At 39.9% G+C, this 23,809-nt stretch overlaps 3 protein-coding genes across 4 annotated transcripts in view; 2 read left to right on the top strand and 1 right to left on the bottom strand.

Annotated features, from left to right (window-relative positions):
- Positions 1-12,092, top strand: part of LOC117229602 (lachesin) — an 89,967-nt gene extending 77,875 nt beyond the window's left edge. The window contains exons 6-9 of the mRNA XM_033486177.2: positions 4,870-4,998; positions 5,078-5,197; positions 6,377-6,547; positions 7,726-12,092. Of these exons, the coding sequence (XP_033342068.2) occupies positions 4,870-4,998; positions 5,078-5,197; positions 6,377-6,547; positions 7,726-8,129 (824 nt within the window). The 3' untranslated portion in view covers positions 8,130-12,092. The remainder of the gene's footprint in view (positions 1-4,869; positions 4,999-5,077; positions 5,198-6,376; positions 6,548-7,725) is intronic.
- Positions 12,093-12,394: 302 nt separating this feature from the next.
- LOC117229536 (uncharacterized) lies at positions 12,395-19,765 on the top strand. 2 transcript variants are annotated; one of them, XR_013032977.1, is made up of 5 exons: positions 12,395-12,661; positions 14,541-14,676; positions 15,244-15,464; positions 16,970-17,685; positions 17,782-19,765. XR_013032977.1 is itself a non-coding variant. In XM_033486079.2 (4 exons), the coding sequence occupies exons 1-4, from the start codon at positions 12,444-12,446 to the stop codon at positions 17,346-17,348; spliced, it is 954 nt and encodes a 317-aa protein (XP_033341970.2). In that variant the 5' UTR covers positions 12,395-12,443; the 3' UTR covers positions 17,349-19,765. The 2 variants fall into 2 exon arrangements, 1 of the variants encoding a protein (XP_033341970.2); XM_033486079.2 differs by having other exon boundaries at positions 16,970-19,765.
- On the bottom strand, positions 19,655-23,338 carry LOC117229537 (RNA-binding protein 47). Its single transcript, XM_033486080.2, has 5 exons — positions 22,622-23,338; positions 21,988-22,162; positions 21,589-21,911; positions 21,294-21,423; positions 19,655-20,585 (listed from the first exon to the last, which is right to left on the bottom strand). The coding sequence occupies exons 1-5, from the start codon at positions 23,315-23,317 to the stop codon at positions 20,488-20,490; spliced, it is 1,422 nt and encodes a 473-aa protein (XP_033341971.2). The 5' UTR covers positions 23,318-23,338; the 3' UTR covers positions 19,655-20,487.
- Positions 23,339-23,809: the final 471 nt, after the last annotated feature.

Genomic DNA, 23,809 nt, shown 5'->3' with positions numbered 1-23,809 from the left:
TACAATCTTCGAATGATTCAATGGTCAAACGGGTTCTAGACACGAAGAGCGAGCCAAGTTGATCTACGTGCAACGCTGTTGGTCGTAGAACTTAGTAATACTTAGTAATACTCGTAATACTTAGAAACTTGATTTTTTTGCTTTAATCGACCAATTGTTTCGAACTATTATCTGAACGCTCGTGTGTCTCTTACTGGTTCGGATAATCGAGGTTCTGCTGTGGTTAGACTGTGGATTTTTACGCTAAGATTTTCTGTAGTGGTTGCAAGGGATGATGGGAGGTTCGCGAAGAATTGTTTCACCTTTCAGTAAGTATGTCAGAAGAGAGAGAATTTCAGAGCACTGTTGTACTGTCAAAATTATAGTGATTGTTGCGTCGCGTTTAAATTCTCATTCTCTCGTTATATACGCGTAAAATCTGCAGTCTAACAACGATATGGTTTTGTGGTTCATTGATTTTCTTTATCCTTGATTTGTTCAAACTTGACCTGGTCTTTGTCTGTGAGCCTTTGAATGCTTAATGTTCTGGCTCACCGAGTTTTCGAGTTTCCAAGATATTCCAAATAATTGAATTTCTGAAATATCGAACACTTGAACTGTTTAAAAATCGGATAGAATTTGCAAATTGTTTAATTTTTGATCATTTTTGAATTCTTGAACTTTTTATTCTTTAATCATTGAAACTGTTGGACGTTCGAATGTTTGAATCTTTAAATTCATGATTATTTGAATCACCGAGTTTTTTAATTCACGTTTGAATTTTTCAACGCTTCAACTATTACGTGTAACAATTCTTGGATACAGTAAATTCTCTCAAATTGTCTGTTTTCGTTTAGAAGCCGAGGGACAATTAGGGAGAATTTACTGTGCTCTGAACTTTTAAATGTCTTTCAGAATAACATTCTTCTATTTTCATGCGGAAAGTTTTCCACGCGATTTAACAGTGTCGATACTGATCGTAATCATTCCTATCGACGCTACCGGTTCCAGTGTTGACACACAGGCGGATGATGAAGACGTAGAAGCAGCAGACGCATTAGTCAAGTCGTGCTTCAATTGCACGGGTGCTTGGCAGACTTTCAAAGCCAATTATCCCGCAAACGTAGAATCGCGCGAAGAAAAAAAAAACCAAAACCGGATGAATTACAGATCGGGCCCATTAATTAATCGGTTCACTTTGAATATGCTCCCCCTAGGAAACTAGAAATCGTGTTTTCCACGAAGCCAGTTTTGAATTCTTCCAATCCCCCGTAATCCTCAAACATAAACCACCCTCGTATCCACTTTGCAAATACTATGAACTCCACGCTCCGAAATATTGCATCGCCATGTTACCCCATTTCGACATAAAACAGAATATCACGAGCGCGGGAAAAATAGAAAATTTCCTGCAGATTTAGAAGTCGACTAGAAACGTATACCCGTTAAAGTCGATCCCCGTAACGCCACCTTTCCGGCCACGTACAATTTCTCTCTCTGTCTCCACTCGAAGTTCAACCTGAACAACGAAAAAAATAGAAAAGACCCGCAGTCTTCGTCCGACGAGAGTTTCCTCACACGTTCTTCTACAACTCAGCGAGACTTTAAGACGCCGAAGTCGACGACCTTCTCGATTTTTATCCGTGAAATGCGACATCGATCGGTTTCGCCGAAAAGTCACGAATTGGCTGTCTCTCCGAATGCCGGACGAGAATCGCGGGAAAAACTGACGCCGAATCCGCGGGAAATCGGGACTCGATGTACGTACATGCATCGGAATCAGTACAGGACGAACACGGGACCGCTGATCGGTCATTTATACGGTGCCAACCAAATCCAAACAAGTATGATGGATTCGCGAGTTAAGGATACGCCGGGGTTTCGGTAAAAGCGACGCGTCGAGAGAAAAGCGAGGAAGGAGAGACCGAGGGAGAGAGGGAGAAAGAGAGAGAGAGAGAAAGAGAGAGAGAGGGAGAGAGAGTGTGAGAGAGAGAGGAAGAGGGAGAGGGAGAAGGAGAGAAAAAAGGAGAGAGGAAAAAAAGGATCGTGACCCTGTTGGGTCCACCGCGTTCCGCTGGAAAATCAGCCACCCGATTAGCCTTTCTAACGGTGAGTGATGGATGTTGACTTTACATATATTTCCTCTTCGCCGGCCCCATCGATTCGCATACCCGATTGCAATATTCGCTGTGTACACTGCATCGCGAAAGTGTGTACCACTCGGTATCTATATCGCGCCAACGATCCGCCGATCTTCTCAGTGAACGTGAACGTATCCTACTCTCTCTCTCTCTCTCTTTCTCTCTCTCTCTCTCTCTCTCTCTTTCTCTCTCTGTCTCTCTCACTCGTCGGTTGTTTCGGATCCTTTAATGAGCAGATCCATCCACGTCATTTCACCGGGCCGCATTTGCCCTCGCCGAGAGCGTAATCAAGATCTGAATATTAAAACAGGAATACATTTAAACCGGTACCATACGATCGGGTAAATCGTTTCGAAAACTTTTCGACGGCTGACGACCGGATAATTCCGACGGAATCGACGGCGAACCGAGAGACGGCCGACGATCGAACTCGAATCGAGACTGGTCTTTTCTGGTTCGATCCTTTGCCAGTCAAGTGGTCTCTCTGCGGCACTGCGAATCTTTTTTGATCGTGGTCGCGTTTGCCACGAATGAAATTCTCGATGGATTACTTATTTTGTTAGAGTTACTATCCTTGGATTTCCTAAAGGAGCTCGTTGAACTTATAAAATGATAATACATTACAATAAAACATTATAATAATACATAATAAAAATACGTAATTATTCTATATTAAATAACAATGCAAAATAATACTACATTAAATAATAATACACAATAATACATCAAATAATAATACTTAATAATAATACATTAAATAATAACGCACAACAATGATAAACTAAATAAACTAAATAATAATACATTAATAATACGTGAAACCGATTTCCATTTTGCAGATAATTATCTATTATTATTTAAACGTTGAAATTTCGCATTTAACGGCAACTATCAACTTCAGAAATTCTGACGATATCCAAGTCAATTAATTAACGAAATCGTAACTAGAAAGTTAAATTTTATCGTAGGAAATACCATTGACTCTTTCGTGTTCTAAAAATCCTAGTATCGTTTAGCTTGTTCAATACATTGCAATAAAAATGAAATTAGTGTCACATTCTCTTCGTTTTATGGACGAAGCTGTGGACACAGCGAATCGATATAATTTATCATTATCAAACTTGCGGGTTTAACGAGCTCCCGCTTTATGAGTTCCAGGATTAAGAATCGGTTTAAACGCATCGTTTCGAACAGAATGTACGAACGTTGCTCTCTAATGAAAGGTGTCAAAATGCATCGTGCAACGCTTCATCAATTTATTCATCAATTTGTTATCTCATTCCGATGTAATTAGATACCAAAGAAGATAAACGATATCCGTGATCGAAGACTCTCGCGCAAATACATTGCACGCTTCAGATTGTAGAAAAATGTTGCGCAGACAGAATCAAACAGCTTCAAAAAGAATTCAAGAAAAATCGAGATAAGAGGACTTGGTACGCTCTTGGGACGAGCGAGCCATTGATCTCGTCTTTTGTTTTCTCGTTCGATCAGATTTGAAATGAAACAGAACCTGTTGCAGTTTCCCGAACTTCGTCAACGGGGCTGCAACTATAGTTCGCCTCTTAAACAGCTATCTTTGCCGTTATTCTCGGTCGGAAGTACTTTTATTACCGCTCGTGCTATCGTTGCGTTTAACAATTATGCAACACACACTTTACGGTAAAATACTACCCCCGACTGTCGCAATATATATTCTTGACTGCTCGACTGATAATACGTTCTCGTTAGTTCTCGGCCGTCTTTCATAAGCGCATTATCGTGAACAATCGCGACGCGTCCAGGTTCACGTCCATTTTGTCCAAGTTGCAACTTCTTCGATGCGGTTAGCTAGTTTTAGAACGCATCTTTGCAGAGCTCACAGAAATGAATATTAAATTGAATGCGAAATTGAAGAAGAAATCAAATGATAGACATTTACGGATAATCAGAAATGTCGCTCATTTTCCGGCGTTTAGATCGTTCGATTAGGGCAATTACTCTCCATCTACTGTTAAATACAGCAGGTCTACCAAAAAAGTCGCAATGTTTCAATTTTCTCATCCCGTAGCTCGTAAAAGAACAATGCCAATGTTTCGGTAAAATTTGTTGTTTAATAAATATACGTCTTAATAAATTAAAAGTACATATTATAGTGAAGCATACAACGCATTTAGCGCCCTACGACAAATAAGAAAACTAATGAAGATAAAAGGATACGAAAATGAAATAAAAATAAGCAACGAAATTATAAAAAGAAGTAAAATTAATATTTTTGTTGAGCATATTTTTGTAGCATGTTTCTTAGCTTTCGTCGGCAAGTGTTCATTAACATTTTCTTTATTTACGGCGACTTTGTTCAACTACACCGTCCATTATCGTTAATGAACCAAACATCTACATCTATTATGTGAATAATTTGCGAGCACTTATCGCCGTAGCTTCTACAAGAGCTTCTACACTCTTCGGTGTGGTCTGATTTAATTCTGAAAATAAAACTGTCGAAATTTCCTGGACAGTGAAAAGGGTCAAAGCGTGAAACAAGAATGGCAGAACTGTTTAAACCAGGATTACCCTCTTACCACGTTACGCCATTTTAAATTTTATCTTTGACTCACGGCAACGCCTAAGGATCGCGCCGATCCCCCACGGAATACGGTCGAGAGGACCGTTCAGTTTCAGAGGCGCACAAAGGCGGTCATAGGGAAACCATAGAATTTCCGTAAGGCGTAAAACAGAAGTAACTTAACGAAACGCGTATTTCACGCAGTGAAAACGTACGAGGGCGAGCAGCTTCACCTGACGGGCATTCTACGGCAGGAAATGGGCTCGTACCTTTGCATCGCGTCGAACAGGGTGCCGCCGACGGTCAGCAAACGCTATTACGTCAATGTTCGTTGTAAGTGAACCCCACCGGCCGCGGCAACCGGCGAATGCAACTTACATGATTAATCATATAGTTTTCTCTCGGCCTGCAGTCAAACCGCTGATTAAAGTCTCGAACCAATTAGTTGCGGCACCTGCTAACAGCGACGTCGTTCTTCACTGCTACGTCGAGTCCTCGCCGAAAGCTTTGAACACTTGGTACAGGGACAACGGTAAGGATCGAGGGCCACTACAGCGGCCACCGGAAGTCGTAGCGTTCGTTTCGTCTCGGATCTGGCTATTTATTTGAACGGTGTTCATCGATTACATTCGTAGAAAATTTCACATTACAGTTTCACACACGGTGGATTTTCAAGTCGGGTGTCCCAAAATTATTGTACAAGCGAGAAATGAAGAGTTCTTATTAATTCAAATATAGAAATTATTATATTAATTAAATTGTGACTGCTAGAGATAATCATCTACCAGGAACAACTTACTAACACAGGGTTTCCCATAATTATGTTAACACTCGGAAAGAGATGATTCCTGAGGTCATTTGAAGTAACTTTTTCCTCAGCGAAAATGCAATCCGCGGCTTCGTTTACGAATTATCGACGAAAAACAGTGACCAATGAGAGGCGAGATCGGCAGGCGCGAGCCAGCCGAGCCAATGAGTGGAACTGAGCTTCGTTCGCTTCGCGCTGGCCGAGCACGCCTCTCATTGGTCAGCGTTCTTCGTTAATAACTCGTGAACGATGCCTCGGAGAAAATTTTTGTAAAGGAAAAAGTTACTTCGAATATTCTCAGGAACCCCTCATTTCTCGCTTGTGCAATAATTTTGGGATACCCTGTATGGTTGTAAGTAGATCGCGGATTTTATGCATTTATAACAAAAATAAGTCAAATAAGAAACAGAAGAATAGAATTTGAGAATTTTTCTAAATAGAATTAGAAGAATTTTGAGGATATTGTTTCATTATTTTCAACTTATTATAATAATTAAAAGAAAAGAAACGTTTTCATTTAAGTTGTGCTTCTTACAGTCAACTTAAACAATTTAAGTAATGAACACCGCCGAGCTCGTTTGTTTTCCATACGAACGTAACTTTGAGAAGAGGATCATTCGTATTGTTTGATTGTTTGATTGTACCTGGTGTAACGAAACAATCGGTGTGTCAAGTGAAGCAGCAAGTGTTCTTAGCCGATAGTAAGGATCGAGGCACGATATCGAGTGCTAGAGACTGCTGTTTCTCAACGTCGGCGTACGATTTCCGGTGTAATCGCTGTGTCACAGACACCGGCCCACGCACCACCCCCACAACACCCCCGTATCATCGCCGTGCGACCGTCTTTCGCAGATCGACCCTGGAGAATCCCTTGCTAATACCAGTACCCACGCGATGTTTCAGGTGTAAAGTTATTGTCGGACGAGAAACACGATCTGTCGGAGGTGCCGTTGAACGATTACGCGTATCAATTAAAGCTGACCATCAAGCGGCTCAGCATCGAGGACTTCGGTGGCTACACCTGCACGGCGGACAATCTGCTCGGGAAAGCTGAGGGCAAGATTAGGCTTCAAGGTAACGACTGTTTCATTGTCTTCTCGTCTGGCCGGCGAGACCCGAGCGGGCTCGATATTTTGCGGGATGAAATGGCTACTGTGTCCGAGTCGGTTTTCAAGGTATCTGAATGGTCGATCGTCGAATACGTTCACGTGCTTTCATGCTTGCAATTAAATCAGTAATTAATTTTGATGCATTCGTGGGAAAAATGAGTAGACGCTATTTAACCAAAATACTTTTTTTTATTGACTTTCTCCCGTTGATCGAATAAATATTTTCATTATTAATATTAACCAGTTAATTGTTTTTGACGAGTATACTCGTCACGAAGAAACAGCAACATTTTGTGCTATGACGAGCTAATTGGATAAGTTAAGTGAATAAATCGACGTCAGTAAAATAAGAGCTAACTGGTTAAAAATGCGAGAAGGTTAAAAGAAATCAAAAATATTGATCTATTAAATTGAACTTTTCGTGAAATTACTAAAGAAATAAAAGAACTGAATTAGAATTAGAATTAAAAGAATAAAATTAGAATTAGAAAGAGAAAAGAAGAATTAAATAGAAATAAGAGAATTTCATTAGAATTTTAATATTATATTGTATAAATGTGTATTATAATCATTTCAGTTCTGTGTCTTGCAATCGATGCAGACGATTTTTAATTTGCATAAACGCCTTGCAGTCTGCTAATTGATACTTACACGTATAAGAAATTCAGTCTGTGGCGATTCGTATGCAACGCGATTTGTTCGACCAGCCGGTAAGAATTTCATTCAAAACCGTAATTAAATAATTGTTCGAAGATAATGTCGCGAAATGAACACGTACTTTTCGCAATTTGCTTCTTCACAGTGACAAAGATCAGACCAATCTTAGGCAAGCATTTTTAATCGACATTTACGTGATCTTCGTAGCATACACTTTCGATCCGCGTAAAAAAACATCGTCGCGAATTTATCATCGGGCGAATAATGTTCCTTGTCGGTGGACTTTCGAGCTCGTTGCGCCGTAAAATATCCTTGCCACTCGCTGATCCAGATAAATACGGATCTTACGTGTCGTTTCCGGTGCTTATCCCATTTTTTTCCGGCGCTGGTTGGGGGATGGGCGGGGGATACTTGCGCCAGTTTCGCCGTCGAGCTGTCGAATTCTACGGCTCCACCGAGTGTTTACTAACGTTTCTGTTATCGCAGAGATGACACTGCCAATGACCTTAGCGCCGATCCGGCACACGGACTACATCGACAAGCACGGGTCAAAGAAACAGACCGACAGAAGGGTTAAATTGCACTCGTTCGGCCGGGACGGCACGCTGTCGAAAAGCAGCGGTAATATGGGTCACTCGACACCGATGCTGAGGAGGAACAATTCGAACGCTTTGACGGACCCGAGCGCGAAAAGGTCCAAACTTTCCTCCTCCTCTTCGTCCTCCTCCTCCTCCTCGTCGTCCTCGTACCCCGCGTCCGCGCCCGTGCCCGCGCATTTCCCGCCGACTCAATTAAATGCCCAGAACAGCGTCACCTCGTCGCAGCATTGTCGATTAAATTACCTAGGATTAATGTTCGCTTTCATAGTGATCGTCGTCTGTAGCTCATAAAGCCGATTGTCTCGAGCGTGTTGACTCGGCGCGCGCGAAATTCCCGGCTGATTGTGAGCCGCGCGAACACGGTGCCACCCGAAATCGGTTTCACATTTTTACCGGAAAATAACCTTCCCTGACTTCTGAAATAATTGTTGTTCGATAATCGTCGATGTTTTGGCGAAGATTATTCAAACCTCGCGAATTCACACTGACGTAAAATATTATTTAATATCGCTAGTAAATATGACTAGAAACGTTAGCGTTGTTCTTAGATAGCGAATTTTATGTGTTTATGTAATATGTCAAGTACAAAATCTTGTTGTAAATGCAATTAGAATGATTGCCGTTCAATTAACTTATATTTTATAGAATTAACGTAGATAATTTTTATTGTGCTATAAAATCAGCAGTTCAGTTTATAGTAACAACATTTTTGCTTCGAATTGTTAAATATAAATTATAAATTATAATATAATTATATATACATATACATATATAATTATAAATTATAAATTCTTATTGAATTGTTATTGTACTAACAATATTTTATTATACCAACGAGATCTGTCGTGGCAAAGAAATCCGCGTTATCTGGGAAAAAGCACTGTTCTCACCTTCAACCGGGCATGTCATTATTCATCTCATTATTGCAAAAGTAATTGCGGCATTCCAAATGGATAGCTTACAAAAAAAATTGAGATTACTTTTGCAGCAATTCGACGAGTCGGTTCAGTTAACAACAGAAGAGTCGATCAATTGACACGATCGTTACACTTCAACCAGAATCGATCAAAGATAATTGGATAATTAGTTATCCATTATTAGGTAAAAGGATGCTCAATAAGAAGCAAATCAAATTCAAACCACCTCTGTGGTCGTTTCCTTGAACCAAAGACGATTAAAAATAATTAATTGAAAGGCGGTCTGCTTTAACTACCTAACTAGTGTGTATATTAGAGTCGTCTTTATTTTCTAGCACAAATTTCAAGTCTCCGCATTTCTATTATTTCGTACACCAGCTAAGAATTGTTGAAAGTTGATCGTTCTCCAGAATTAGATTGACACATATTTTTGCACTTTTTATTCGAGATCATTTTCATTCAAAAAATAGTTTTTATAAAAGTCGTCATTCTAGTGGAGGATTGAATCGTTTCTGCGATCGTTCCCTTGAACCAGAGACGATTGAAAATAATTAATGAAACGGAAACCGGAGTCGAAACGTTTTGATTTTTGATTTCCGCGGTTTCGGTGGTTTCCTGCGCGCCTAGTCAACGCGGAAAGTACAAATTATATTGTAGTGGGACGAGAAACGAAAGAGAGAGAGAGAGAGAGAGAGAGAGAGAGAGAGAATGTAAGAGAGAGAGAGAGATTATGTGAGAAAGTGAGAGAGTGAGTGAGAGAGAGAGAGAGAGAGAGAGAGAGAGAGAGAGTATGTGAGATAGTGAGAGAGTGTGGAGAGAATGAGTGAGAGAATGGGCGTGAGAGTGAGAGGATGAGTGAGAGAATGAGTGTGAGAGTGTGTGTGAGAGAGAGAGAGAGAGAGTACATAAAAACGATCGATTGCGTCCTAGGCTTCCGGTTCACGTTGATTTGACGCTACCCGCGATACAGAGTCACCGGATTAAGTATGTTGCGTTTCTAGATAGTCTGAATCCGCGATGCTTGTCCCTGTTTCGATTGAAGCAGAGACGTCCTCCGGACTGTTTGGTGTTTGGATCGTGTTGCATCGTGTCGCACCGTTGGATCGTTCACGCGCGATCGTGATATCGGGGATCATCGTCGATACGCGGTATATCATTCTATGGTGTAAATAAAACGAACGGTTTTTATGACAATAAACTGTAGCTGTATACGACAAGCCAGTAGAGTAATTAACATACACCCGGAAACACTAATGAATCGCTCGTAATAAAGAAGCGTGTTTTTATCTGTTCATTTTCAATTTCCCGTCGGCCGTTATCTCAACCGCGGACGCGACGTTTATGCGTGTTTGTATTTTTATAGACTCGGTTCGGATATAGAAATGCCGTAAATTCGCCCCAATTTTCCTTCAGCCTCTGTAAACAAAAATTGGACAATTTCGGAACAGAGGGGATACGATTGTTCGAGACTCGCGACCGGTTTTTTATAGTCGCCGATTGTCAACGATCACAAAAACGAGGCGCAACGCTCGAATAATCGTATTGTCCGATTTTGTTTGCAAGCCGAAGGAAAATTAGGGAGAATTTACAGTACAACTGGGATTGTATACAGACGCTTGTCCTGTCGGCGTCGACACGTTCGCCGCCATTGTGATACACCGGTGACCGGCATGATTAATTAGCCACGGTAAATAGGTACTTACTTCCAGTTGATTCGATAGCTCGACAACCACTGAATATTTCATGATATTTTCGAGTGTTATATGTCCGCGTTTCTATTAATGAGCAGTTCGGTGCATCATTTATGGCTTATGCAATCGTTCTGACCGCGAGTCGGCTTCTATCCGTGGCCCGCGCAACGGCCACCGGAAGTCAAAGCGTTAATTCGGTCTCGGACGTCCGTACACGTAGATCGCGTTAAAAGCTATCTAAAATCACGAACACGTAACGCTTCAGTTAAATTGATTTTTTTCTTTTTTTAACAAAATTATCATACAGCAATGCGACATGCAATTAAAGCGAATACGCAGCTGCACTGAGGCAATTTTTTATGAACCTTTTTAAGTTCAGCAATTCGTTGAGTAGCCATCTTTCGAATACTGCAGAGATCGCTATGTTGATCGCATGCACGAACGAGATTCAATTAAAATTGATATGAGTTCAAGAGGTAATTAGTGCAAGAGCTGAAATTAATACAGTTAATTATTCAGTCTTTTCATAAGATCCACGAAGTTTGTGGGTCGCTGTACATTTCCGGAACATCGTCGATTCTTTTCATTCTGGCTTTTTAAATTAAAAAAAAAATAGGATTTTTGAAGTTGAACTCATTATCCGGCGTAATTAAACAATCAAAAGAGCAGAACACGCTCAAAGTTGATTATAATGCTATTTTCCAAGGCACTGGAGCGTATTATAGGAAACATTTGCTCAGGATATTATCATGTTCGCGGTGATCACTTTGGCGGACGTCGTGTCGAGAACACTATCACAATACTAATTGGAAAGAAAACGTACGATTCGTTCAACACTAATTTCGGTAAAACCTTCATCGCGTTGTTTCTGAGTTGTTGTATAGATTATAAACGCGTTGAATGCAAATAGTTTAAGACGTGTGTAAAGTGGCGGTCGAAAGAGACATTGCGATGCATGTATTTCGAATAACAAATTTTCTTGGCGTAAACTCGATTATTAAACTCTTGATAAACCTTCGAAAGATTTTATTATATTATTCGTACATCATTTTTCTCTATTACATAAATTATTGGAAAACTAAGAACTGTCAGGAGTCGTGTTTATAAATAGACACCAGTCACGCGTGCGGAAGTACAATGATGTCTCCCTTACTGACGCTCAGATTGTCCACAAAATGTCGAATTTGGGAAGAGGAGATACGATTATTCGAGCCTCGTGGTTCGTTTTTATAGTTTCGAATTGTCTACAATTATAAAAACGAGCCGCAAGGCTCGAATAATCGAATCTCCTGTTCCCAAATTGTCCATTTTCGTGCACAATCTGAGCGTCAGTAAGGGAGACATCACTGTAGATTTAACGACAGAACAATGTCCATATATGGAGCCCGTGAAATTGAACTTTCTTTGGACCGCCACTATAGAAATCTAAGCAACCCGATCGATCAATCTATATCACTCGAATTTCATTCAGCATCTGAGACCAATTCCGAGATCCACAAACCGGATCCAGATCTATCCCGGGTTCACGGGATCCGCGACGATAGTTCTTCGATCGAGGATGTAAATGTATCGTTTGTCGATGTTAACCGCTTCAGTTGTGTACTCGTGTGTATATATGTACGACAATAAACGTTGTTTTTACCACACTGACCGATTCAGTCGACTTTGATTCGCCCCGAAAAACCGTCCGAGGATCCCCTCCCTCCTTACTCCCGTTCCGTTAGTTAGTTAATGAAAATCATAATGGAGAGTGGAGGGAAGGAAAGAAAAGGGAAAAGTAAAAGAAGAAACTACGGTGCACATCGGTGGCTTCTTTTAATTTCGCAGCGCGAACTAATTCCCTTATCGGGAAAGGAAATCGTAACGCGGAACGAAGGATGCGGCCGCCCACGCGATTCGGTTGCTCATCGAGCGGAGGATATCAAGAGGCGTTCAGTTAATTAAACACTCGCGTCCGCGGCTGACTTTCATCCGCCGCCTCGGTCTCGGTATTCGCCATGGGTCCCGCGTTATTATTTATTGTTCTCGGACTGCTGCCGTTGGCGAGTGCCGGCGTCGCCAAGCCGAAAGGACTCTGCAAGACGGTCGTGGATCGCCCAATGGCGTCTTTGATCTTGCGATGCACCCAGCTGACAAACGTGAAGACGCTGGATCGGGCGAGCAGAAACCTGACGGCCATTGAAATCACGGACTCGGAAATACCGAATTTGCCGGGGTAAAAGACGGGCACAAAATAGGGACTGTCTGATTTTCGATTATGTTAGGAAATTCGATTTGCTCGGTTCGGAAAGTGTGATCGGGTAGAGTGATCGTGCGGTTCATCTAACGTGGCCATCTCTCGACTGTTTTCATTGTTGCGGATCGAAGAATTTTCTTTTTGGCCCCGATCGAATTTTTCGAGTACGAAGAAGCTTGCCTAATTCCGAATTGTTCGCTCGAATTCCGTTGGTTCGATCGGAAAGCGTGCTTGTACGACATTTTGCTGATACAATGATTATTTATGGGTATTTTGATAATATAGATTATTTTAATATCCATAATTACAATAACCATAGGTTATTTTTGAGAAACTAAATTGCGAGAAAAGCTTCATTTTTTGATCGATTCGTTTATTTTCTTTCATAGAAATTTAATCTAAATCTAATCTGTTGATTAGATGGTAATTCAGACGAGAGGACATTAGGTCAGTTAAACTATAAATGTCGGATATTATCTTCCAACGATATAAATGCTTTCATTTAAATGTTTAACAATTGTCTATTTTCAAGGCGCCGTTCTTCTGAACTTACATGCAATTGCAGAAAGTGCCGAACCTCTCACGCGCGACCGTAATTTGTAGGTCGTGGAACACTTAAAAATTGAGAAACTTAATTTTGATCCTTACAGATCTTTGCGAGAAGTGTTTAACAATTTCGCGAATATTTCATACGATTTTTCGGCTCCGTCGCGAATGTATTTCCATAATTTCCGCGTCGTACGGAAAACCTAATTAGTAGAGATTAAAGGGAACGTGTGAGTTGCGCCGTTGTTATTTGCCGATTTTATGGAACTCGCTCCATTGAAGAACCTAAAACGTTCGCATATTCTTTTATTACATTCGTTCTGTGCCATAAGGTCCACGCGGTTGCTCGAATTACGACGCACAGTGATTTAAAGCAGGAAAAAAAGTAATATTTTTCAGTGTTAAGGAAACTTTGCTAAACTTGCTAGACTTGCTAAAATCAATAAATATTTTCTCTAAATACCTTCAATTTGTTCCAAGAATATAGAATGCAAATTAGAGAAAAATATAACTGCGTTTTTGTAGCTAAAACCGCGTCACCTTTTAAACTGTATTGAGAGTAGTTGAGAGATTTGAAACGGAAAAACTTTTTTACTTTGATTATGTACATAATAAGGAAATATATCACGTTTGTTAAATCAATAGTATCGTTGTTGATTTTAGCGGTACACGAGTTTCACGCGAATGAATTTTTAATAAAAGAATTGTACTTTAATTAGGCGCAACTTTTTTTTACGACAGTATGCGTCAATGTCAGACTCGATTATTATGGTGCATTAAACTTTAGAGTACATAAATGTAGAAGTCACGACTGCGTAAACTTGCGGCTTTGGTGCTGAGATCATTTTTTGGTGTCACGTTGGTCAGAATTTATTATACGGACTGAATTAATCTCTCTTCCGTTTGATAATGTAAAAATGGAACTTAGACAAGAAGTGAAAATTATGTCTCCTCCGAAACTATTAAATTGTTCTCAGATAACAATTTCATTTAATTTTTTTATCACTTTTTTGACCGTAGATTCGTAATCAGCGACCTCGAAAACCCGTAGATACTGATTTTTGCCTCAATTACAGTTTTCTTGTTGACGTATTCATATATTTTCCGCATTTCGAGCATTTCGAGCGTTTCGAAGCACTGTGCGACGCTTTCTTTTTCTAGCGATTGCTTCATAATGGAGAAAGAACCATAATTGGGATATTATTTGATCGAATCAGGCAAACTATTTCGTCGGAATAAAGAAGTACTTGCGAGAAATAAACCGATTTGGTTCAAATAATTAGTGACTTTGACTAATCTCGTTCAATTGTAGGTTCCTCTTCGTAAAATTCCGTGAAAGATTGGCGAAGCTAGATCTCCATGGAATAGGCATACAAACGATCGACCAGTTTGCGTTTAGAGGTTTGACGAATCTGCAAGAGCTGCTACTATGGGGCAACAAATTGGAGGTGTGAAAAAAGAGAACTTTCTAGAATTTTGTTACTGCCAATCCGCTATCGTTTACTAATTCCACTAAGCTCCAATCATTTGGAGCTTATGAGTGAAATTTGGAGTCTAGCCGCGCTTTTGTTGCTATAATAGAATCTTTTATACTTTATATATGAACGTACTCAACTATATATATATGCTATATATATGCTATATATATAGTATACTATATATGCTGTTGCTCTTTCTATCATAACTAAAACGAAGATTTACTAATTAATAAATTGAAAAAAAAACTTAACTTCTCCAACTGTTCCTTCAAATACTTCTCTCAGAGCACCTAATCAGCAAGCTTGCAAATACATATTCATATTCCTTAAACAATGCAATAATTATCCATAAATAAGCCAAAGAGAGAGAGGTACAAAACGATTATTCCAACGAAAAGAATAAAATTTCGGTTGAAAGGCCAGCAATAAACATATTCTCTGTGCGAAAGGTGGTAGCTTAATAAAATATTCCACGAAATAATAGCGATAAAATCAAATGATTATGGCATGGAAAGTTATCCGTAAACAAAATTGAAGGTGCTGGACGGAGCCCTGTTCGCGGAGACGCCGAGTCTGAAGGTTCTCGACGTGTCCTTTAACCAAATCCAGGTGATCCACTACCAGGTGTTCATGTCGCTGCCGAATCTGGAGAGCTTCTACTTCGACTACAATCAAATTAAGATGATCGACTACTCGATGTTGGCGTACCTAAAAAACCTTAAAAACGTCAAGTTCGAGAAGAACCCGCTGAACTGGGGGTGAGTGCGCGCAACTTCTTTTTCCAATAATGTTAAACGAATCGCGAGAAAACGCCGGGGTCGTGGGGGTGGACCGAAGAAGAGCCAGGGGTGGATCGAGAAGGGCGGTCGAGGCGGGACGGGGAAGGGACAGACAGGTTTCTCCTATTCTGAAAAGACTTTTATCGACTCCGCGCGACGAATGCGGCGCATTGCAATATTCATCGGGTACAGCGAGATCCTGATTAGCAGCCGGGATACGATCCGGCAATTTACACTTGACGAGGATATTTTAATGTGGCATTAACACCCTCGCGCCCGGCAATCACGCCGTGCTCCCTTTTCTTTTTATTTAAACCGCCGACCCTGATTCGAAAGGAATCGCGCGTTGCTGCATGCGAAATGCCGGGTTTTCCGGTGCTTCGGTATCTCGAGACTTTTCGAAACCGATGAGCTTTTCTTATTGATTTTCAAAAGAATTTTTTTTGTTATCGATTCTGAAAATGCCCCTTGAGCATTTGCAGAAATGTTTCGTGTGAATATCCACTCGATCGCGGAAATAACTAAGCTGTGAGCTCTCGGAATCTTCGATATCGTTTCTAGGTCAAACATTTGACCAAAATAATTGCAATCGATTTATTCCGATTTTTAGTATTATGAATATTTCTGCTTCGAACTTGTGAATGATAACATTTGAAAATTATTTATAAATTATCAACAATTGATCCCCTGAGATTACACATCGACTACTGCAAGCCTATCTTCGTCGCTCCGTAACTTCGACAGTTTTTCACATTTCTACAAGCAACTTTTTTTAAATTACTCGTAAAAGCGCGCAGAATTAGCCGTGAAAAGTATTAGAATCTTCGTCGAAACGTGTCGAAGCTGATTTAAAAAGAGCTCAATACTGCAGTATCCATTTAAGGGTGTAACACGTAGAAGAATACGTCTTTACTATATTTTCTAAGCTACTATAGAACTTTTTATAAAATATCAGCACGAACACTTTACAATACACATCTCGAAGTAAGTTCCGGGAAAGTTTCCTTCAAAAATATTGATAATTATTAGCACAGTAGCTAATAAATCATCAAATGAAATGTACCACTTTTTCGGAGAACCTTCGATTCGCCGACTACTGTGCCTCCGAAGCTGAATGCAATCTTTAAACGAAACTCTCAGGAAACTTACTCGAAAACACACACACCACAGAACAGCAATAATGGTATTTTACGAAAAGCTCGATAACATTTCGAAAATAAGCCTCGAAGATGATCGATAAGTTCTTCATCAGCGACAAAAATTCCATGTTTCAATCGTGCCTTCGTATTTGGAACAAATGTGGAACAAGTTTCATCGCGGCAGTTAGAAAGAGATCGAGCGTTTCGTAAAGAATGAACCGATGAACTCGCAGGATCGCGCACGAATAATTAAGGGAACATTAAGCAGCGATTTGTCCGAGAGCGAAAGGAATATACGAGCGAGTCTCGTATCATTCATTTTCTTTTTTTTTTTTGGTACTCCAGGAACCGGGCTCACTTAACGTGGCAATTGGACAATCAGCGCGTGAAGTACACCGAAGAATGGGAGGACTGGGCGTGGATGAATGCCATGATCAAAGAATGCGCCGAGAGCGGGCACGGCGAAATACCGAAAGACACGGTCCTCGACTGCGTAGTCGGGGAATTGCTAGACTTCGCGCACGAAATATTTTCCACGGAGACGAGGCAACAAAAGGACGAATGTGCCATTAAAGCGGGACGGGTGGCGAGGTGCATGAGACCCCGGAATGTTACCGGTAACACCGATAACGAGACCGTCAGGAGGATCCTCGAAGGCTACGCCGCTGTCTTAGTCCCAACCACTAAGGCGCAAGGACGATTTTCGATGCGGTTCTTCAATTAATTGTAATAGTCTTCCGATAACTACGAGAACGTGGCTATTAAACGCCGATAACATCATCTGTAGCAGCAACTTCCGACGATGATTATGTTTCTATTAATTCAAACGCTACACTGTATTTCTATTAATTCCTACGAGAGGGATGAGAAACGTTAGGCATTGATTTATGGTAGAGTTGAGTCATACCTAACTGTTGAGTGAACTATTAATAAGTGTACATTATATTATGTATCTGACTTTTCATATTCTATAAACACTCAAATAGCTAATTGAACAATCGGACTTACAATTTTGTTGTATAACGTCGGATAACAGTATTAAAGAATATTCTAATGCCAAGGTACATAATCATTTTTTACGATCCATTAAGATCGTTTATTATTTTAGTAACATATTACGGATTCGTTAAATTTAATGTCAAATATTAACCTTTTAGGTACGGCTGAATTCTGCGCGAGGCTATTTCTCTGGACGGCAGAGTCTGATACTGTATATACAGGGTGTCCCAAAAATGTCTCGCAATCCGAAAGTGGCGGGTTCCTTAGGCCATTTGAAGCAACTTTTTTCTTTACAAAAATTTTCTCCGAGGCACCGTTAACGAGTTATTAACGAAAAACAGTGACCAATGAGAGGCGAGCTCAACTGGCGTGAGGCGATCGGGCCAATGAGCGGAACTGGGCTTCGTGCGCTGGTCGGTTGGGCCGCCTCGCGTCAGCCGTACTCGATTCTTATTGGTCACTGTTTTTCGTTAATAACTCGTTAACGGTGTCTCGGAGAAAATTTTTGTAAAGGAAGAAGTTGCTTCGAATGATCCGAGGAACCCGCCATTTTCGGATTGCGAGACATTTTTGGGACACCCTGTAGGCTGTTGTAAATCGATGCGAAGACAAAAGAAGTGTGAAACAATGCATATGAAGGCGATTATTTGATTCAAACGATGAGCGAGTGAGCTACTAGAGCAAGCCACTATAGTGGCGCGTCGTGCCTAAAAGGTTAATGTAATTTTTTGAGATAATTTCGACTTAATGATTTCTGCCATAGATAGTACTATTGCCTAAACGGTCCACTAAGTCGTGTGTATTCAACTGGCTCTGTCTAAAGTTACATCATTGAATTGAATTTATGAACTAAATTTTACATTTACTATAACTAGATTCTCTAAAATCTATTAACGGATTCCAGATGAATGAAACTCTGAAATGATGTTATAACAGCTAATTCTGATTGTAATTGTCTAAAAAAGGAAAGAAATCTACGAACAACTAGCTGAAGTTATTTAAAACACAGCACAGTGTATGAACGGTCGTTGAAACAGAATTAAATCAGGCAGTTGATGAAAATCGTTTCGTTTAAGCTTCCGTTTAACTTGAAACTTATAATTGAACAATATTAAAGTTCATTTAACTTTTTGGCGAAGAGCACTGTTTGGTAATTATTTCGACAAGAAAGAAGTACCTACGTAACGCACAGTTCCTTTATCATGTTATAATAATTGGAAACATCATTATTAAACCTGTGTACAACTTCGGGTCGCTGGAAAAATTGCAAGTTAAATAAACAACCCGGAAGTTGGTCGCGAAAATGAATTTACGAACGATGTAATTTTAGTCGCAGTTACACCTTAACCCAGATTAAATTTTCAAAGATAACATTGATTAATTGAATCACACGTCCCAGTAAAACCTATTATGTGATTTTTCGTTTCGATTCGAGTGATGAAAGACGTTCTTGTCCTTTAGTGGAAATGATAATTAGCGAGCAGTTGAAAATGTCGAATGTTTATAAAGAAATGTTTGTGAAATAATGACGCTCTGCCCGGACGGTAAGATATGAACGTTTACCAAATGAAACTTCATTGTACGCTCGCTATTGCAATTATGCATCGTGAAAAAAAAAAATGATTAAAACACCAGGCTGCAGATGTCAGTTAGTCGTGACGATATGCAGGCTCGAAGGGCCGCGTTTGCGAATGCGAATTCCTTGCTCGGAAACAATCGGATTTGTGAAGCAACGTCTCGCCGAATTACTAAACGAAAAGCATCGAAATTGGAAACCGGATAGGATGAAGCTCTGGAACAGAGGTTTTTATTTGGATGACAATCGTACCATCTCCGATTACAATTTGACTTCGGAAGATCGAATAATGCTGCTACTTGACGACCGTTGTTCCCAGTGACACAAGACAACACTGTTTGTTCCTTTCCGGAAGAGTTTATGCGAATTTCGAGTCCGTTGTTCTGCCCTTCGTTCGTTCCCGTCTCAAACAATTACAGGAATTTTTGCGAAATTTCTAAAATAAAGTTTCTACGTTCTCTCGTTTTTATAACTATTAATTTATATTTTTATTAACACCTTTTTTTGTATATAATGTATTGTTTACATTTGTTAGAGAATAAAACCAACCGATTGAGTTTTAGTTATGATTGCTTGTTACAATTTCATTGTGAACTGTGTAGCGTTATACAGTAATTAAAAAAGAACTAAACACATCACGCACGCGTGTTTTGAATTCAAGTGCGTTTTCAAGAATATAAACAAAACAATGATTCTCTAGATTTAATCTTTGGTCTCTCATTCGAGTAACAATAATTATAAAATGATTTTGATTGATTATTTTGATTGTCAATATACTTCAAACGATAGAAATGCTGCTTCTGTCTTAATAAAATTGATAATTTAATGCCTTAAATAATATATAAATATTGTTTAACGTAGAGAACCTGTGATCGCCAGATTTTCTAAATTGCTTTCTAAAAATCCATTCTTCTCGAGCTTTCATTTCTGTAAAATTTTTTCCATAAATATCATAGTCAGAGATTAATTTCATTGTGTAAAAATGAGAAACAGCACGGTATTTCGTAATTACTTTGTGCTACTTCGAATAACGAGCTTCTACGTTTAAATTATCATTCTAAATCTTGCTTACACAAATTCAATTTGGTGTAAGAAGTGTTCGGTTACATAGATCGAATTTTAAAATATCATTCTTCACCCTCCTTTTTGCTTCTGAATTTCAAAACAGATTAAAACGTATAGAATTCTACCAATACTCATCATGCTTTCGGATCTCTACGTTATATAAATACTATTAATAATCTTTGGACGGTTAGCGATGAGAAATTGATCGCTGATTTAATTATAATTAATAATTAATGTAATTGTTCCAGTCAACTGATGATCCAACCACAGGATTAAGGCCTAATTTTCGTTCTGTACGATATTGCTCATTGTCCTGGAGCTCTGTTAAAAAAAAAAAAACAAAGAATAGAACATACACAAAATGCAGAATATATCTCTCTATATCTAAGTAAATAAAAAAAATTTGTAGGACATTGATCACCGATGCTAATTGTTTAAACAATTATTAAATATTTTATAATCTTTAAAAACGAAACGTTTCTTCTGTTCTTTACAGTTTGTTAGTTCGAAAATAAAATCGAAAGGTAACTACATAATCAAGCGTTAATTTCAAATTCATTAACTATGAATTCGGGTAGAACATAGAAAAAATAATAGTACGTAATGTTGTAAAAAAAGTACAGAAAAAAAAATAATTGTAAAGAAGCGTCTCAGCTGCTTGAATCATAACAGTTTCGAAAAATGTTAAGAATTAGTAGCTAAGAGCAAAATCAATATGTGAAAAGAAGATATGAACAAAAAAGGAAAATAGATTTATGTTTCCACGAACACAGCACGAGTTTCCCGAAGCGAGCCAAAACAAGTAAAGTATCGTATTACACGCCTGAGCATCCTCATGAGTCGTGACTTCGTCCTTGAAGTTCCTCCTCCTTCTTCAATAAATACTACCATAATTTTTAATACCGTCATTGCAAATAAAGACAACCATACAATTGTTACAACTGTGGCTAATTTCTCTGGGAGTTAAAAAAAAATCGATGTACTAAAACTATAATTATTTATGACTTAGTCAAAAATTTTTTCACTTACGGCAATTTTGGAATGTAGTGTTGATAAAATGATGCATCTTCGAACACGCGTCGATGATGGCATCCTCCTTCGTGGCCATCACACCGCCGTGATACTCGAAGAAAAATTGTGTATCTTTGAAAATTGTAATCTGAAAAATAAACCAAATAAAAATGTAACCAATAAATTGTTTGATACGTATTATTTGTTTCCTTACTTATTTTCAGAAATATCAAATTTGTTCTGGGCTTCCAACATTTTATTCTACCTTGAACAAGCCAGACCCTACATTTAAAGAAGACAAACTTCTGCTCACCTTGCAAACAAAATTCGGCGGAACACCAAGATGCAGGAAGTTGAAAACGCAACGCGCGCCGAATTTGTCCTTAATAAAATTTTGCAAAATGTTCATATGCACCAACGAGGCATCAACTTCTTCGTTATCATTGTAGTCTGTCTTCACTTTTTGGTACTGCTTTTTCAGCAGAGTTTGCTTCCTACGGTTCTGTTCGTTCTTCTGGAAATTTGCTTTTGCGACTGCTTCGTTGATACACCGCTGCCTTTCCAGAATTTTCGAGGCTCCGATCGGTTTCGCCCAACTAATTTCCCAGCCTTCGGCCTGAGCGACGCCATCTTCTTCTGATAGTTCAAGAAAGTTTTTAGTGAACACGAAAGTGCGAGTTTAATCGAACGATCGAAAAGGATTAATACACACTTGTCATGATGCTCATCACGGTCTCGGCTGCTTTACGATTTTCATAGTGGATGAACGCAAAATGATTGATCTTCTTCAGCTTTAGTATGGGGATCTTCGTGGTCTTCTGAAATATGTCTCGAACTTTCTGTTGCGTAATCTCGATCGACAAGTTTCGCACGAAAAGTGCTGTGACCTAAGAATCACGATTTTTGCAAACGTGAAATCTCGATTAATTTAACGCAGAGACAAAACAGCGGCCATTTTAATTTCTGGCGAAAAAATTTGCGCGGTGCAAAAACGGTGCATCAGTGTGCAAAAACGATACTTCACTTGATTTATTTAACGTACGTCCTCCGTAGAAAAGATAAATAATTACAACTACCGAAAAGACGAACGCCTTAAAGTAATTCCTACCGCAAACAGTTAATAATAATAATAAACAATTAATATAATAATAATAATAACATAATATAATTAATATAATTAAAATAATGTAATAATAAACAATAAAGTGTTACGAAGACTATAAACTGTAAAAATAAATTAATTTATTACGGAGGCTTACGAGGACTTCACCGTTTCAAAAGATCCGATGGATAATACCGAGTTAACAAAAACACCACGTACAGCAACAAATCATAAAAATTTTTACCGTTTTCATGATCTCCTCGTCGATAGGGTCGCCAGGTTCTGGATCAGCCCAATCGACCGCGATTTCGTGGTCCCAGAGCATAACCTTGCCCGGGATTAATTTTCGTCTAGCCATGGCGGCTGCTCTGTGATCTTTAAATTCGACGAAAATGAATCCACGGTTCTGCGTCTTGTCGTGAGCGCTGGGGTACAGATAGATGTCGGTGATGCCGTCGAGTATCTTGTTCAGCTCCCGCAGGAACTCCTCCCTGCCCTTGTTCTTCGGCACCCCGCCGAAAAACAGCCGACAATTGTCCACCGATTTCACGACACCGATACGATGGCCGGGTCTAATCTCGAAGCCGTCCAGCCGGTTGCAAGCACGTCTCGCGACTTTCGAATCGTCGAACAACGCGAACGCATAACCGCGCGTGGACCCGGAAAAGTCGAGCATCAATCTCAGCTCGCTCAGACGACCGATCTTCTCGAGGATCGGCATCAACTCGTCCTCGTAACAGTCGCGGGGCAAACGTCCGAGGAAAATCTCGGCACCTTTCACACGTTGCTTCTCACCGCGCACGATCTCGGGCGCTGTCAGTCGTCGCTGACCGTTTTCCTGCACCAGCTCGTAATTCGTTCTCTGCAGCATTTCCAGCAATCTTATGGTCAGTTGACACTCGGCCGGGGCAGAGGAGAACGACGACTTTGTAATTTCCATCGCGAGAGAGAGAGAGCTTCGGTCCCCACACTGAACGCTCGCGAAACCGATAGACCAACTGTGCCTGGGTCCGAGATGCGGCCTTTTTCCTTCGGCCGTTCTGCCGGCACCTACACCACCGCCTCGCGCTGACCCCCTACTCGAGGCAGAGTTCTTCGAAATCTGGGACGGTCTTTCCATCAAAAGACCGAACGCGGTTGCATGGTGTCGCTCTTTAATACTTCTGCGTGTGTTTTGGGGTTAAAAAGAGATAACGCCGACTCTACGTATTATGCCCCGAGAGAACACAAGCTGCGCCAGGAGCACGTGCAAGCCGTATCGGGTTTTATATTGTTTGGGGAGATATTGTGCCCTCTGTTCGATGATGAGGTGAGTTTTGTTTTGGCAGACGTATTTTTTTTTTGTAATGTATAATTATATTGTTCTTGAAAGTAAAGTGTAGCAAGGATACAATTTTCAGATTAAACTTTGTGGCACATTTATACTTCCTAT

Source organism: Megalopta genalis, chromosome 3, assembly GCF_051020955.1.
Source record: "Megalopta genalis isolate 19385.01 chromosome 3, iyMegGena1_principal, whole genome shotgun sequence".
Lineage (NCBI taxonomy): Eukaryota > Metazoa > Arthropoda > Insecta > Hymenoptera > Halictidae > Megalopta > Megalopta genalis.
This window is presented reverse-complemented; position numbering and strand designations above follow the sequence as displayed.